This window comes from Brachyistius frenatus, unplaced genomic scaffold, assembly GCF_029030835.1.
Source record: "Brachyistius frenatus isolate BFR_SWC_R1_liver_20210118 unplaced genomic scaffold, ASM2903083v1 Contig_74, whole genome shotgun sequence".
In the NCBI taxonomy this organism is placed as follows: domain Eukaryota; kingdom Metazoa; phylum Chordata; class Actinopteri; family Embiotocidae; genus Brachyistius; species Brachyistius frenatus.
Window position 1 is genome coordinate 413,442 of NW_027210673.1, and position 16,772 is coordinate 430,213.

The 16,772-nt window shown below is 42.5% G+C and overlaps 2 protein-coding genes across 3 annotated transcripts; one reads left to right on the forward strand and one right to left on the reverse strand.

Moving 5' to 3' along the window:
• Positions 1-414: 414 nt before the first annotated feature.
• Positions 415-12,300, forward strand: nat10 (N-acetyltransferase 10). Of its 2 annotated transcripts, none has more exons than XM_069708133.1 (29): positions 415-551; positions 753-879; positions 1,005-1,096; positions 1,193-1,364; positions 1,787-1,909; positions 1,998-2,059; positions 2,141-2,255; positions 3,248-3,355; positions 4,439-4,572; positions 4,667-4,760; positions 4,850-4,948; positions 5,035-5,171; positions 5,516-5,640; positions 5,727-5,877; positions 7,172-7,268; positions 7,377-7,493; positions 7,679-7,780; positions 7,870-7,944; positions 9,204-9,320; positions 9,404-9,537; positions 9,628-9,676; positions 9,768-9,864; positions 9,953-10,060; positions 10,148-10,320; positions 10,426-10,545; positions 10,667-10,765; positions 11,438-11,511; positions 11,615-11,695; positions 11,787-12,300. In XM_069708133.1, exons 2-29 carry the CDS (start codon positions 766-768, stop codon positions 11,929-11,931), a joined length of 3,114 nt encoding a protein of 1,037 aa, XP_069564234.1. In that variant the 5' UTR covers positions 415-551; positions 753-765; the 3' UTR covers positions 11,932-12,300. The 2 variants fall into 2 exon arrangements, with proteins under 2 accessions (XP_069564234.1, XP_069564233.1); XM_069708132.1 differs by having other exon boundaries at positions 756-879.
• Positions 12,282-16,082, reverse strand: mapda (N6-Methyl-AMP deaminase). Its single transcript, XM_069708136.1, has 10 exons — positions 15,748-16,082; positions 15,524-15,654; positions 15,245-15,305; positions 15,058-15,145; positions 14,883-14,964; positions 14,306-14,432; positions 13,701-13,781; positions 13,483-13,621; positions 13,297-13,397; positions 12,282-12,517 (listed from the first exon to the last, which is right to left on the reverse strand). Exons 1-10 carry the CDS (start codon positions 15,787-15,789, stop codon positions 12,326-12,328), a joined length of 1,044 nt encoding a protein of 347 aa, XP_069564237.1. The 5' UTR covers positions 15,790-16,082; the 3' UTR covers positions 12,282-12,325.
• Between the last annotated feature and the right edge of the window lie 690 nt (positions 16,083-16,772).

Consider the following 16,772-nt stretch of genomic DNA (forward strand, 5'->3'; position numbering starts at 1 on the left):
TGTTTTAAAAGAGCTACATGTTATTTGATCGCTTAAAAGACTCATGACATAATTTGTTAAATTACCCTGTAATTGACTTAAATCACTCCGTTATTGACAAACTCGCTTGTTTGTCAATAAAGTTTAAAAAAAAAGAAGAAGCTCGTAGCACACTAGTAGTACACAGGTAGCACACTACATAGTAGTGCGGTGGCCAATCCGAGTGGGTTTTGTTCACTCTGCTGCACTAAGTAGTGGACAAGTGGATATTCTGCACGCAACAACAGCTGCATACCCATTCATGCAAAAAAGAAAAAAACTTTCTGGCCTCGATAAACTATTAAATCCTCCACAATGTAAAAAAAAAAAAAAAAAAAAAAAAAAAAATGGCTTTTGGATATTTACATTGTGGAGGAACGTCGCGCCGTTTCGACGTCACACCGGGGTCCTCCATGAACCGCAGTCTCCACGTGAGTATATCAACAGCGTGATGGCCGGCGTGTGAATTCAGCCGCTAACTTGTTGGACTTTTACAAAAGATTGAATCCCAACCACTTCGTCTGTAACATAAGGTATTTGCAATCTGACTGTAAAGTCTTTGCTTCTCGTGTTGTGCTCGTCTCCTGCAAAATTAGCTCCATTGAATAGTTCCTGTATGGTCATAACTGCGCCGTTTACGTCGCACTGTATAACTGATATCGTGAAGGTGATTTTTTTGTGTGTGTGTGTGTGTGTGTGTGTGTGTGTATTTTTTTGTTTTTGTATTCTCTCAGTAGCAGGAAGACGATGGCAACAGTCCGCAAGAAGGTAGACAACCGGATTCGGGTCCAGATTGAGAATGGAGTCGCCTTGCAGCACCGGACCATGTTCGTGGTGGTGGGGGATCGTGGGAGAGATCAGGTATCTATCACTCCCCGTTCAAGCAAGGCACATATAACCTGTGTCAGTAGCCATGACCGTGGTTTGAGTTGGGATTCATTTTCAGTCATTCAGCTTAAAAACAATCAAACCCGTCTCTGATCCAGGTCGTCATCCTACATCACATGCTGTCTAAAGCTGCGGTCAGAGCCCGACCCTCTGTGCTCTGGTGCTACAAAAAAGACCTGGGTTTCAGCAGGTGAGTTGTAAACTCCTCACAGAGATTTAGTTGTTTTCAGTGTGTTGTATCGGAAACAGGCCGGCATGTGATTTTTGTCACGTGTGTCTGAAACAGCAATCGGAAAAAGCGCATGAGACAGCTGCAGAAGAAGATCAAAACTGGCACATTGAATCTGAATCAGGACGACCCGTTTGAACTCTTCATCGCTGCAACCAACATCCGCTACTGTTACTACAACGAGACGCACAAGATCCTGGGGAACACCTTCGGGATGTGCGTCTTACAGGTAAATCTTTCTCCTCCGCCCGTTCGTCAGGGGTTGAACAGAGTGAAGAGCGTGTGCTTATGAAATTCGGTGCTGTCGGCACAATAGCTTCCGTTTTACCTCTTCCTCTAGACAAGTAGCTCCCAACTTTGTGGTCAGAACCTGGGAGGGATTGAAGATGCATAATGAAAGTAAAGTTCTTCTGCACAAAGTGCTGTTAACGTTTCTAAATGCTCCTGATATCTTTGCCCCTTTTTCCCCTCTGAGATGTCAGTCTGCGGTGGAGTTGATCGTAGGTGCAGTCTGAGAAGAGGGTTCACGAGAAACACGAGTCAATTTAATGGGGTCACAAAAGAGGGAACTGCTGCTGTAGGTCAACATGAAGCTGATATCAATGAATCCGGTGTTTTCAAGCTATATTTCTTATTCCACTTGTCATGCAGGACTTTGAAGCGCTCACCCCCAACCTCTTGGCAAGAACAGTTGAGACTGTAGAAGGAGGCGGTATCGTGGTCATACTGCTGAGGACAATGAACTCTCTCAAGCAGCTGTACACGATGACTATGGTAAGTCTTTAACTTGATTTATCTCCTCGCGTCAGACTCCGTTTGCTTGTCAGATGATGTGGGACCGTTGTGGCTTGTTTTCCTGCAGGACGTGCACTCCCGATACCGGACAGAGGCTCACCAGGATGTGATTGGAAGGTTCAATGAGAGGTAGCTGCTTCTTACTCTTATGCCGCATATTTGGTCAACGCAATGAAAATCTAACAATGTTATCAAATTTGGTATTTTTAGGTTCATTCTGTCTCTGGCGTCCTGCAAAAACTGTGTTGCCATTGACGACCAGCTCAACATCCTGCCAATCTCCAGCCACGTGGCAAACATCAGGCCAGTGCCTCCAAAGACTCAGGTACGTTTATCAGAGTAGAAACGATTAGTCGTTTAATGGATTAGCTTATCGACAGAAAATGAATTGGCAGCGAGTTTTACAATGGATTATACGTTGAAATCATGTATCAAGGAAAAGTGAGGTGAATATGTACCGTGTTTTATATCACATTAAATCAAATGTCACAACCTGATTGGCTTTTGGTTCAACAAAAATTGCAATATGAAGATATCGTTTTGGATTGTAGGAAACATGCTCTGAGACATTTTCACTATTTCCTGTCATTTTGTAACCTAAACAATTAACCAAAAGTAACTGATAGATTCATGATAAAAAACAACAATTGTTACTTGCAGCCTTCATCTGTGCACACAATCCACTTTGATAAAAGTAAAAAGCACAATTATCTGCTTGTTTGTATAAAATATAAATCTCATACTAACTGGTTTCAGTGTTCTGCTCACTGGCTTTCTGTTTCTTTAGGGTTCATTTAAAAATGTGCTCTTATCATGCAAACCTTGACGTATTAAGGCCTGTTTCAAATGTTCTGGGTTTTCCATTTATTATTCCGTATATCCAAAAATACATTTTTAAATTTCCATTCCATCTGAGCTTCTCTCTTAGGATAATATTGAAAATATCCAAATGGTTCTGGTTGTCTTAAGTTGTACATCGTAGGGTCAAAAACCTATTTTTGTCCACTACTTGTTTTAAGCTGAATCACTATTCAAAACATCTAAACTTGTTACTTATACATGTCACATGATCTCAATAACTGCAGGAATGAATTTACACATAACAATAACTGTAACCAAAATAAAATTGTAGTATTTGTTCTACCAAAAATAAACAGAATTATCATAACAATAGAACTCTGATGTTTAAGTAGAAATCAACAAATCACAAACTTATTTGTAATATTCATGGACAGATTTGGCTTTTGCAGTGGTGTATAAGTTTGCTACCTTTTTGGCGCTATGTTCTCCTCTGACCGTCTGTCACTTCCCCCTCAGGAGGAAGGTCTGTCCCCTCGTGAACAGGAGCTAAAGGATCTGAAGGAGTCTCTTCAGGACACTCAGCCTGTCGGTGTGTTGGTGGATGCCTGCAGGACCATGGACCAGGTCAGAGCCTTTTTTTTAAGATACAGTGCATCCGGAAAGTATTCACAGCGCTTCACTTTTTCCACATTTTGTTATGTTACAGCCTTATTCCAAAATGGATTCAATTATTTTTTTCCTCAAAATTCTACACACAATACCCCATAATGATAACGTGAAAAACATTTTTTTTGAAATTTTTGCAAATCTATTAAAAATGTACATAAGTATTCACAGCATTTACCATGACATTCAAAATTGATCTCAGGTGCATCCTGTTTCCACTGATCATCCCTGAGATGTTTCTACAACTTGATTGGAGTCCACCTGTAGTAAATTCAGTTGATTGGACATGATTTGGAAAGACACACACCGTCTATATAAGGTCCCACAGTTGACAGTGCATGTCAGAGCACAAACCAAGCCATGAAGTCCAAAGAATTGTCTGTAGACCTCTGAGACGGGATTGTATCGAGGCACAGATCTGGGGAAGGGTACAGAAAAATGTCTGCAGCATTGAAGGTCCCAATGAGCACAGTGGCCTCCATCATCCATAAATGGAAGAAGTTTGGAACCACCAGGACTCTTCCTAGAGTCGGCCGCCCGGCCAAACTGAGCAATCGGGGGAGAAGGGCCTTAGTCAGGGAGGTGACCAAGAACCCGATGGTCACTGACAGAGCTCCAACGTTGCTCTGTGGAGAGAGGAGAACCTTCCAGAAGGACAACCATCTCTGCAGCACTCCACCAAGCAGGCCTGTATGGTAGAGTGGCCAGACGGAAGCCACTCCTCAGTAAAAGGGTCATGACAGCCCACCTGGAGTTTACCAAAAGGCACCTGAAGGACTCTCTGACCATGAGAAACTAAAATCTCCGGTCTGATGAAACAAAGATTGAACTCTTTGGCCTGAATGCTGTAAATACATTCCGGATGCACTGTATATTCACCAGTTTCGATTTCTTATGAATGCACCTGTAAAATTCAAAATTTGACATAACTTGAGCCGTTTCAAGTAACGTGAATTTTTTTAGTTCAATGATCATGATGGTGTCTAACGAACGCCACATCAGTAGGTGTCCCAGTTGTCAGTTTGAATGCTTGTCCCGCAGGCGAAGGCAGTGCTGAAGTTTATTGAAGGAATATCCGAGAAGACCCTGAGGAGCACCGTGGCTATGACTGCTGCCCGTGGTCGAGGAAAGTCTGCTGCTCTCGGGCTGGCTGTTGCGGGAGCTGTGGCTTTCGGGTACGGATCAGTTTTATAATGTCATAAAAGTATCACTTTTGTTGGTTACATAGTCGTCAGTTGTCGCCAATCATTATCTGACATTTTTTTACAGCTACTCCAATATCTTTGTGACCTCACCGAGCCCGGACAACCTTCACACCATGTTTGAATTCATCTTCAAAGGCTTCGATGCCCTGCAGTATCAGGTAGACTGTGTGACCATCTGCTCCGTATCAGTGCTGGTATGACCATGCTGTGAGCATGTGCAACTTAATATTCCTGTTTGCGTTTGTAGGAGCATCTCGACTATGAAATCATCCAGTCTCTGAATCCAGAGTTCAACAAAGCAGTGGTGCGGGTAAACATCTTCAAAGAGCATCGGCAGACGATTCAGGTAAACCAGACCAGAACGCTTTTCTTTATTTCCTGAAATATAGATGAAATATGCACATCTAACCTTCCTGTCACTGTGACCAACAGTACATCCACCCAGGTGATGCAGTGAAACTGGGCCAGGCGGAGCTGCTGGTCATCGACGAGGCCGCGGCTATTCCTCTTCCTCTGGTGAAGAAACTGCTGGGGCCTTATCTGGTTTTCATGGCCTCCACCATCAACGGGTCAGTCATGAGGCTGAGTGACAAGCAAATACCACATTAATTTTGATTTAATACTGTCACACACCATGATTTTTAGAGTTTAGCGTAATATGGATTTAATAAAAATCCAGAAGGGGGACTGAAATGTTTTTGTTCAACCAGTTGTTACTTCGAAAAATGTAAAATACTCTAGAGAAGTTGTAACCAGTGAATCTTTAACCTTTTGCTTTAAGAATGACTTGAACGACTAATCTGTCATCACAATAGTTGGCAGAAGTGGCTGCTTATTACATGTATCTTGTTCACTCCTTTCACTGTGAATTCTTTTTTTTATGTTTGATCACTGATGTTCTTCATGTGTGCAGGTACGAAGGCACTGGCCGCTCTCTTTCCCTCAAACTGCTTCAGCAGTTGAGGCAGCAGAGTGCAGACAGCCAGCAGAGCATGTCGGCGGAGAACAGGACCACCAGCACAGAGAGACTAGCGGCAGGTTGGTGCCTCATCCTTTTATCATGTGCGTGTTCAGTGTGCCTCTGTCGTCTTAACTGATCGCCGTTTTCCTCTCTGCCTCCACAGCGCGCTCTCTCCACGAGGTCTCTCTGCACGAGTCCATTCGGTACGCTCCAGGAGACGCCGTTGAGAAGTGGCTGAACGAGCTGCTCTGTCTCGACTGTCTCAGCATTCCCAGGCTCATTTCTGGCTGCCCGCTCCCACAGACCTGTGACCTGTATCCTTCATTGTCTTCAAACCTTTTTAAAAAAAAAATCTTTCAGACTTATAGTAACTGAGGCTCCAATGCTACATGTGTGATTTAGGTGTTGGGCGAGGATTACTCCTGTACAAAGTGTTTTTGTACATTTCTGTGCACAACCCGTTCAGAGAAGGACTGCAACGCATGATGATTTTCATTATCAATTAACCTGCTGAATATTTTCTTATATAGAGGCTTGATATATAAAATCTCTGAATATATCGTAATAATTTTGCCTTCTACAAATTTCTAAAAACCAACAGGACATGCAAAACCTAAACATCGTTTTACAAAGGAAATCAACAAATCGTCACATATCGCTGAAACTGACGAAAGTCTGGCATTTTTGCTTCAAAGTAAACACGCATGATTGAATATTATCTGCCGTTTAATGTCAACCAGCTGCAATTGATTGAAAACATTAAAGTCAGAGATACAGCTACGTCAATTCAAAATCATGTATTCAAACCCTGTTGAAAATGGACTAAAATCAAAGTAGTTTTCAAAAACCAAGTGAATATTTAGGATATTACTAACCTCTGGGATTGTCTAAAAAAACCCTATTTTTTTTAATTTATTTTGACGCTGCCAATCACATCTACATCCACAACGGGTACGATTAATCTGTATTGTGATATGATGATGAACAGCCGAGTAGGCCTATGTCATCATCCACATGACACTTGTACACAATAAAAATTGTGCCAAATCCAATTGATGCGGGTCCTACAGCAAAGTTTACAATGGAATACTACTGCACGGAGCTACTCTTGTTTTGGGTACACAAATAAGGATGACACTCAACACACCCGCCTGTCTACAAGCATCATCTGTCATGAAGGAAAGTGGATGATGTAATGTTGATGCTTAATCCTCACCAGCGTTACACATCCTGATTTTAGTTCAGCCAGCTTTCCCACCTGATGCGTACCACAGTAGATGTTTCACTAATCTGGACCCGAGTCCGCCTCTCCAAATGGATCCGGGCACAGAGGGTCAGACTGTGCCCGAGTACAGTACAGTACACAACGTTCACACTTTCCAAACGGGGTAATGAGTGTCAATTGATTTATAAATTGATGAACCATCTAAACTATCAAATGTATTCATCTGAGCCGAATAGACTCTCAGGTGAATTCTAGTAAATCAAAACATGTTTTGACTGCAGCATCTCAGAAATCTCGTCATAAATCTGTTGATTCTTTTCCTGTCACACTGTAGACCACCAGCACTGTGGACTGTCATCACGTCTTTAACTCTCACTGTCCAGATATTATGTGAACAGAGACACACTGTTCTGTTACCACAGAGCGTCTGAGGCTTTCTTGCAGAGGTTGATGGCTCTCTATGTGGCATCGCACTACAAGGTGATAATAGTTTTAACTTTCTTATCCACGGGGTGCATAATGTCTAGCACACAATGCTGTGTCATTTGTGTGTCTGTTTGCTGACTCATTGTTTATCTGTGTCTCCAGAATTCCCCCAACGACTTGCAGATGTTGTCTGACGCTCCGGCCCATCACCTCTTCTGCCTCCTGCCACCGGTTCCTCCCACACAGAACTCACTGCCTGAGGTCCTCGCTGTGGTGCAGGTAATAGGAGACACTCTGGATCCCTTATTCAATTCTTGCTGTTTTTAATGGCTGCCATGGATTTAAAAAAAAAAAAAAAAAAAGACACCTGAATCACAAGCTTGAGCCCCGGACAATGCATTTGTTTGTGACAAACCAGCTTTTGGTTTTGATTCATACCGGCATGTGTCCCTCTACTCCTTCAGGTGTGTCTCGAGGGGGAAATATCAAAGCAGTCTATCCTCAACAGTCTCTCCAGAGGGAAGAAGGCGTCAGGCGACCTCATTCCCTGGACTGTATCTGAACAGGTACACACCGGTCACAAAGCTTTCGACAAAACCGTCACAGCTCACGTTTCTGCCGTGTAATGATGAATCCTCTTCTCTTCTCGCCGCAGTTCCAAGACCCGGAGTTTGGCAGCCTGTCTGGAGGCAGAGTGGTGCGAATAGCTGTCAATCCAGACTACCAAGGGGTAAGAACTTGCAAAGGCCTCAGAGTGTTTGCTCCCTGTTTTTATTATTATTATTATTATTATTATTATTATTATTATTATGATATCCGGATGTACGAGGTGTGATCAAAAAGTTCCCAAGACCAAGATCAGTACCTGTGTTACATATTTGTGACACGTCTGCTTTTTCACCATCGACCTGAAACGGGAGCAGAGAGCACACCTCAAATTCTGTGCCGTATTTTGGAGGAACAGAAAGAAGTTGCAGGAAGACAAATCCGATGAGTAGACTTTCTCATCGTGCTGTGAGCAGGTGTGTTCTCATGTTGGAGAACTCCGCTGCCATCACGCCACAGTTCAAGTTGTTTGCACCAAATCTTTCCCTCAAGACACCTCCGATCGTCACAGTAGAACTCGGTAATGACAGTCTGCCATTTGTGGGGTTTTGCTCCGTGAATTCGTCCCCCAGGGTCAAAGACACCCACTTTGCTTGTGCTCCTGACCCGACGTGCCTTCTACAGTCTTGGACGGTGACATTTTGCCCCTCTTCAAACCCCAATGACACTCAAAACACCTCGACCCGCCCGTTGATTCATTGCTGTGGTCTTTCTGAAGCATTTCGAGGGCGTCTGTTGCCGACTTTAAGAGTTTGACAAAAATTTCGATGCTCAAATTTTAGGACTGCAGTGAAATCGTAAATACACACGTCACAAAAATGCATTTAACGCAGGTGCTGATTTTAATCAAGCGACGCAACTTGGAATACTGATTCAAGAAAGGTAATGCACTGTACGGTGTTTCCACAGCAGGCCCTTTTCCCCAGAAACAGGAGCCTTTTTTTATTTTTATTTTTTAACTCTGTTCCCCTGTTTATATTTCCAGCACAGTCTAAATTAAGTTTTGGGGAGAAAGTTTTACCTGCTGAAAGACTGATCGGTGGGCAGTCTTTACTGTTTTGGGGACTTTCAGGGCAGGTCATGCAGGGCTTTGATGCTAACTGGTCAAGTAGCATTTTCTGCGGCATTGTTGTACACTGCATTTTTAAAAACCTGCAACATCAAACATAAAGTACAGTACAGCATTCAGTGGGAATATGATATGTTTATGATTTTTGGTATATTGGGTGAGTAATTAGCTTAGTCTTTCTGAGAGCTTTGGCCCTGCAAATCACACTGAGGCTGAGGAACCTTTACCCGAGGGAAGTGTCTGAACATTAGTCCTTTTGTACTTTTGTTAGAATATAACACCTTCTGTAACTTAAGTATCAACCTGTCCACCAGATGGGCTACGGCTCCAGAGCTCTCCAGCTGCTGCAGATGTACTACGAGGGCAAGTTTCCCACCATGGATGAGAGCGCACAGTCAAACCACAATGAAATCACCTCCGTCAGCAGTGAGGTAAGGCGTGAATCAAGAATGCCTGAAAGACGTGCTGCAGGTTAAACACACACGGCTGTGACAGAATCTTTGTTGTTGTCCAGGCGGTCAGTCTACTGGAGGAGGTGATCACGCCACGAAAAGAGCTGCCACCTCTGCTGCTGAAGCTGAGTGAGAGGAGAGCGGAGAGGCTGGACTATTTAGGAGTTTCCTACGGTCTTACTGCACAACTGCTCAAGTGAGTTAAACGTGGGGAAGGAAGGGCGGTGTTTTTTTTAAAAACATTTTTGCAGCATTTAAAGTGTCAAAACTGTTTTCAACCTGACAGGTTCTGGAAGAAAGCAGGTTACACTCCGGTCTACTTAAGACAAACCCCTGTAAGTTCAACCATTTAATCCTTTTTGCTTGTTTCTGTGCACTGTGCTGCTGGCAGATTCTCTCATTCCTGGTGTGTGTGGTTGTGTCTAGAATGACCTGACGGGGGAGCACTCTTGTGTGATGCTGAAGGAGCTGAATGCAGACGAAGCCCCGGAGCAGAGCCGGTGGCTCTCTGCCTTCTGGAAAGGTGAACTTTCACTGCGCTACGTCAGGAGAACTGGTTTGTTTGATCCCATCAAAGTCCTCCTGAACAGTGTTGATTTTCTGCACTGTAGATTTCCGCCGGCGCTTCCTGTCCCTGCTCTCCTACCAGTTCAGCAGCTTCCACCCAAGCCTGGCACTCAACGTGTTGCAGAATAAGAAGTCCAAGGAGGAGTCGAGCAGTAAGACTCTTCTGCCTACCGTATACACAAATCAGATTTCTTCAGCGTATTACAAAAATGAATCTGACTCGTCTCTGATCTCAACAGTTCTCAGCAGCTCCGAGCTGGCAGCCCACCTCAGCCCCTACGACCTCAAACGTCTTGAGTTGTATTCGAGGAGCATGGTGGACTACCACCTCATCATGGACCTGATCCCAACCGTGGCGCGCATGTTCTGCCTCAAGCAGCTCGGTGACACCTCCTTCTCGGCAGCACAGTGTGTATGTCCCTCCCCCCCCCAAAAAAAAAGTTCTGCTTCCCAGATGTTGCCGTGTTGTAGCCGTTCCGTTGTAAATGTTGATGTGCTGATGCCCGTTGTTCTCCAGGCGTTACTGCTGGGAATCGGACTGCAGCACAAGTCTGTGAACCAGCTAGAAAAGGAGATTGCTCTCCCAAGTTCGCAGCTCATGGGCCTCTTCAACCGTCTCATCCGCAAGATTGTGCAAGTGAGTTGACACCAACATTAAAAGTCATATTGTAAAACCTACTACAAAGATGTCATGCAGCTTATTATTAAAACAGCTGCAATAGTATAACTTACTATTGTATTCCCCCTTTCTGTACCAGGTGTTCACCAGCATCCAAGAAAAAGCGATAGAGGCACAAATGGCCGCCACTAAAGACGTCACCATGGAGCCAACTGTCAGAAGCCTTAATGAAGATCTGGTATGTGCAGTTTTGATAATAATAAAGCAAAAACACCAAACTTTTGGCTGTCAAATTTGAAACCCTGCTCATCCTTTTAGTTTTATATAATGCATTTAATATGTTTGTCTTTAGGACTGTTGGTCAAATACAATGTTTAATTTAAAAATATAAAATGTAAGTTCCATGGCAGTGTGATGGGCCTTTTTTCACCGTTTTCAGACATCGACAAACTAAACATTTCTCTAAAATGATCAACACATTGTTTACCAGAACAAGAAATTGTGTTGCAGCCTTGTGCCTAAAGCTGTGCTGAAGCAGCACATTAGCAGAGCACCAGCAGCTGCAAGTGGTCATTCTGTTTCTACACTAGAGGCGTTCAGGTAGCGTTGAGCATAGGTCAGAGGAGCTCAGAGCCCAAAACACTAGTTGTTTTAGTTACACGTGTAAAATAGATTTCAAGCCTAAAGGATACCCTTCAGGGTTGCAGCTACATGCGTGTAGCGTGTATATCATACGAGCCCGTCACGTCAACAGTGTAGACGGGTGTATGTGTTTCCAAAAGAGCCTGTTGTTCCGTCAAATGCGTGCGAAATGGACAACTCAAAAACGCAGCTGAAATCCTTTCTGTCTAGACGCAGGGTAATACTGTATTTGTTTAAAACTAAAAAGATCATATTTTTCTGTCCACAGAATGAAGCAGCGAAGGAGTTTGAGGAAAAGCACAAGCAGGATGTAGAGAGAGTAAAGGAAATGGACCTGGAGGAGTGAGTATGAGGTTCAGAGGACGCCTCGGTCATCACTTGTCTATACAATTTTAAATCCGAGCAGTATTTACTGTCGTTGCCATGGTTTTCTTTGTATTTTCAGGTACAGGATTCGTGGAAATGATGAAGAGTGGGACCAGGTGCTGAAGAAAGCAGGGAACACAGCTATGGTCAGCATCAAAAGGTACAGTGGCTTCCAGGATATTGAGGGAGGGGGGGGGAATCAAGTGTTTGTTTGTAGAAACATGTTTCTAATCATGTGATACTACCAACAGTGATAAGAAGAGGAAATGGGAAGGAGGAAACGCCACAGCGAGCAATGGGGCTCCTCAACATGGGAAACTAAAAAAGAAAGAAATGCAACGTGGAAAATTCAAGAACAACAAGGACAAGCATGGGAAATTTGGAAAGAAGGCGTGAATAAAGAGTAGAGATTAAATAGTGCAGCTGCATTTGCAGGACTGCATGTGTAATTTAGAGAATTTGGACACCTTGGATTGACTTGCAGACACTTCGGTTTACCTTCAAGACTGAATATCCTATTTTATTACGATTTTTTTTATTTTTTTTATTGTGTTCCCCAAGTATACCGGCATTTCTGGATGCCACAACCAGTTTGTTCCTCTGACCTGTGTGTAACAAATCAGCAGAAAATAACACACTTCAGCCTGATGTAGTAAAGTATCATTTACTTTCACTCATGTCAAACAAGTTACTGTATTTTTACAGTTCTCTTTCAGTTAATGTCATGATTTCTCTCAATACTTGTATAAAACCTGAGGTATGTGATTGGCCTTTGGCTCCACTGAATCGGTCACTTGAACACCTGAGTGTGTAAATCGTTCCACTTCTGTTTGAGCTGCCGTTTCACGTCCTCTGGTGCGAAGATACAGTCTATGGCCTGCTGGGAGAGCTTCCATACATCTTTACGACTGAGACCAAATGTGGAAGCAGCCAGCTGATATTCCTGAGACAAGTCCGTACTAAAGACTCCTTTATCATCAGTCTGTAACGTGAACAAGAACAAGAAATTATTCAAGGTTGATCTTTGATTTTTCTCACAGGTCTCCCATAAGTTTTTCTTTAAAAAAGGGACACTGATTTTACACATGAATGTTTACTCATCACAAGGGGCACTGCTCAGGCTTTCAAAGCATTAGTGACATTTTTGAGACTTTAGTTCTTTGCCAGGAAAACTTGAGTTATAAATTTGCATTTAACAGGCAGGTAGGGTGCAATGACAGGTACTGGGTTGCATTATGGCAGTTGTAGGATTCCAGTGTTTTTGAAGCTTAACTTAATCTAAAAGTATTGAGTATTTCAGCTTCTGCGGCATCATTCTTGTTTTTGTTTTTAATCACTTCAAAGTCCCACAAGCAAATGAGAGTGCACTGCCACATTGCTGGAAGACCACTACTACTACTACTACTTCACAAAGTAAACAAATGATAAAAGTTATAACTGAGTATTAAACCTTAGCAAAAATTGAATTACAAATTTTAATTAGTTAAAATAATCTCTGTACTGAGTTGAGGCAGTTTTATGACTATATTAAGACAACATTAACACAGAAGTTTGTTAAAATGAAAGGGTTTTAGATGGGGGATTCTGCCAACTAAAGTAAGGTACCAAATGAAGTCCAATTTTGGCATCAATGCTCAAACTCTGGTTATCATATTTGTATTTAATTATTTTAAATATTACCCATACCCAATTAATAATGTGTTTACCTTTAAAAAAAGCTTTACTGATTGTGAGGAGCAATAAGAGGAAGAGGAAACTTACACAAATTACACTTGGGTGTCCCAACTGGTACCAGTACTTGAAGTGATGTTTGACGTAGCATGGCACAGTTTGTCCTTTGACATTTGATGTCAGGCAGAGCTCTACAAGAAAGTAAAGACGAGGAAGTAAGATCCATGTCAACTTAGTACTGGTCACACAAAACTAATGATTTCACCCGAGTCTTACCCAGTGGGATGTTGTTCTTCACCACTTTGTCAACGAGGCTTTGAGATCCGCCCACTTCAGGATGTAAGAAGGTGCCGTGACCAATTCTATCTGGAGGAAGATTCAACAGCAAATCAGACTCCTCCAGCTGCGACGGGACCTGCAACAATTTTTTTATCTTAATGATCCCCCTCTTGCACATAATGTGTCTAAAATTGTAAAAAAAACAATGGTCATACTTCTGAGAGGTGCAGTGACAACTTCAGTCCACAGTTTTTGGCCCTCTGTAGAGCAGGAAGAAGGTCTTTGCCATGGCCCACCTTAAAATGATTTTTCTTTTTACTATGTGAAATATTAAGGCATAATATTATAATAATAATGACACAATAGAATTGTCCTCGATGATATTTCTGTCGATTGAGTAATTGATGTTTGGAGGTATAAACTTTACAATAATTCTTTGATTTTTCTGGCAAAATAAAAAAAAAACCAGTAATGGATTTTTCCAAATATGACACTACACTTTTAATTACGTCCCTCACTACCATTATTCAAGGTAATGAGAAGTTTTTACTGAAGTAAATTCAACAGCTAACATGTTATGTAAATGATCATGGGTAAGTGACATTACATTGGGCCTTTTCTTTTTAGCTACTTTGAAAACAAAAAAAAACAAAACGTTTTTAATTGTTACATTAATAAACAAGTACACAAACTAAGTTGTGCAAAAAACTCCTGTAAAAGTACTCAAGTAATGTGCCAGTGGCTTGAAAGATTAACTCAGTGCAATGTGTAGTCAAATATTATTTGGCATTTCCACCTCAGGCCAAACTGTGTGACTAACCGATGGATCTCCACTGAGGTCAAGTCCCACAACCAAACCATCAGATGACAGCATGAACTCCTCAGCCAGCTTCACTGTCTCCATGGCAACTTCAGTTCCATTCCTACGGTCAATCGCCACCAGAAACCTTCAAGATGAATAAGATTTAGTATCATGCACCACTGTGGCCAGCGTTCACTAGAGTAAAACTTTATGCACAATTTTGGTGGTTTTAACACGAGCCAATGACGACGTGTCCAACACAGCCTGCAAACGTAAACTCGGTAAGAAGCTGAAGGTTTGTCATTATTCCTATGCTCATATATTCATAATCATTACATTTATTTCTTAGTGATAACTTGCCTCTGGAAGCTTGAGGACTAAAGTGTGTATCACAGTATTTTTAAAGCCATAGTAAAGCGATTCAGTCTGGGTCAGCTCAACATGTGTCTGTGTGGAACATGAAGTAAAAAGTCAGAGGCCCGGGTGGTAAAGTGTTTTTGCAAAACCGAGTTGCTTATTGCAAGAGTTCTGTTTAGGAAAATGATAAGACCGTGGGACCACGAGTGCCGGATCTTATAATATCGAGTGAGCCAACCTGACGTCAATGTCCACGCCCTCATTTTTACACTGCTGGATGGCTTTGATGACGGTTTCAATATAACTCTTCTTTGTCAGTCCTAGGAAAAAAAGAATAAACCTGGTGACCCTGATGAGCTGGTGAAACAAACCTGACAGTAAAACCGTGCCATCAAATCATCAGGCATCCTTACCCGTGTCTTTCACCTCCCTTGGAGTACTTCTTAGTTCTAAATATTTGACACCATCAGCTGCAAACTCCTTGATAACATCTGTAGTCACCTATAGAAAAAAACCAAACAGCTGTTGTTGATATTCTGAGAAACGTTAAGATGCAAAAAAAATAAAAATAAAAAATAAAACGTGTACGCCAATCCTCACCATCAGGATATCCTCCTCCGTGTCCACCAATTTATGGATGACCTTGAAGACTTCAAAACACCTGCGGACACACGAGTCGTGTGGTTTTAATATTAACACTTTTATCGCTCTTCGGCTGCTTCTCTTGTCTACTTAGTTGATTTTCTTCTTTTCATGTGGAAAAAAAAAAAAAAATACCCACTCAAAGTTTACTCATTCGTGTTTACATAACTTAGTTTAAGATATGATAAATGGGATTTCAAATGAACTTCAGAGTGACGTGCAGACATGTATACGCACTCATCCAGCGTCCTCTGCTGGCCTTTGCCGATCGCAGTCGCGCTGTGATCAATGTCGAGATGCGGCTTTTGTCTGATGAGCTTCTCGATGGTTTGGGAGCTCACGGAGCCGTTCAGGTGAGCATGAAGCTCCTGGTCACAGTCAAAACATGAACATTTCTTCTTCAGAAACACCTTTAAATCCCGAGCGCTCTCAACATTTCTCACTTTACACTGTTGACTTACCACTTTCGGCAGCTGCCGATAAAAAACACCCTCGTTATCCATCAGAAAAGTAAAAACCAAAGCGGAGTTGGCCTGCAAGCCCCGGGTTGTTTTCTGCCTTCAACCTAATCTTTGCATTCAGTGCATTTTCCCGGAGCACCACCAAGCGCAACAGAGAAACAATTCCCCCGCCCCTCCCGCTGCGGGTTCACGCGTCAAAGGTTCCGCTAGTTGGACTTCCACTGGGCCTCATTCACTAATATGTGCGTAGAAATGTTCTTACTTTGCGCACAAAGTAAACGCGCACGCAAAAATCAACGTGGGATTCATGAAAATAAGGTTCTCACCACCTTCCGTATCTCAGCGAGTCAGAATCACTCTAAATTGGCAAATAGCATACGGACACGCCCCCATTTCTCCATATAAGGACACTTTTTTGGTCCCGAGCTGTATGGTGAAGAAAGCGGTGGAGAGAGAGAGAGAGAAGAGAAGTCGACAGAGATGGCGCCACAAATTCTAAAGAAAAATTGTGTCTGAGGTGGAAGAAAGGGAACACTTTGCAAAAGTGTATGCTCAGGAGTAGCAATGGTTAAAAAAAAAAGAAAAGACGAGGTTCCTGAGGCTGCTGTGTCCCCTGAATTGCGCATTGTGGCACAGGTTAACCCTAGAACCCGATGAACACAACAACAGCGCAGCGAGTTCATCATTGAGCGATAAAGCGGATATCCCCGGAAACTGCACGACTTGAGCTTTCTAAAAACCCATCAGGACCAGTCAAACATCTTCAGCAATATACATCCACCTTTCCCTTAATCGGTTTTGTAGTAGATGCAGTGTTTGAAACCAGTTTTATGCACAAGCCGATAAGCCTAGTTGCTTAGTACTCGCATCCTAAGAGTAACAATTTCGAACTGCCAAGATACAGGACCAGCAAAATACACAAAAAGTATGAAGTATCCACTTAATAATGGAAAAGTACATATGTATCTGTATTTTTAATTACTGGTACATAATTATATACTCTTTGAATACATCCAGTCAAATAA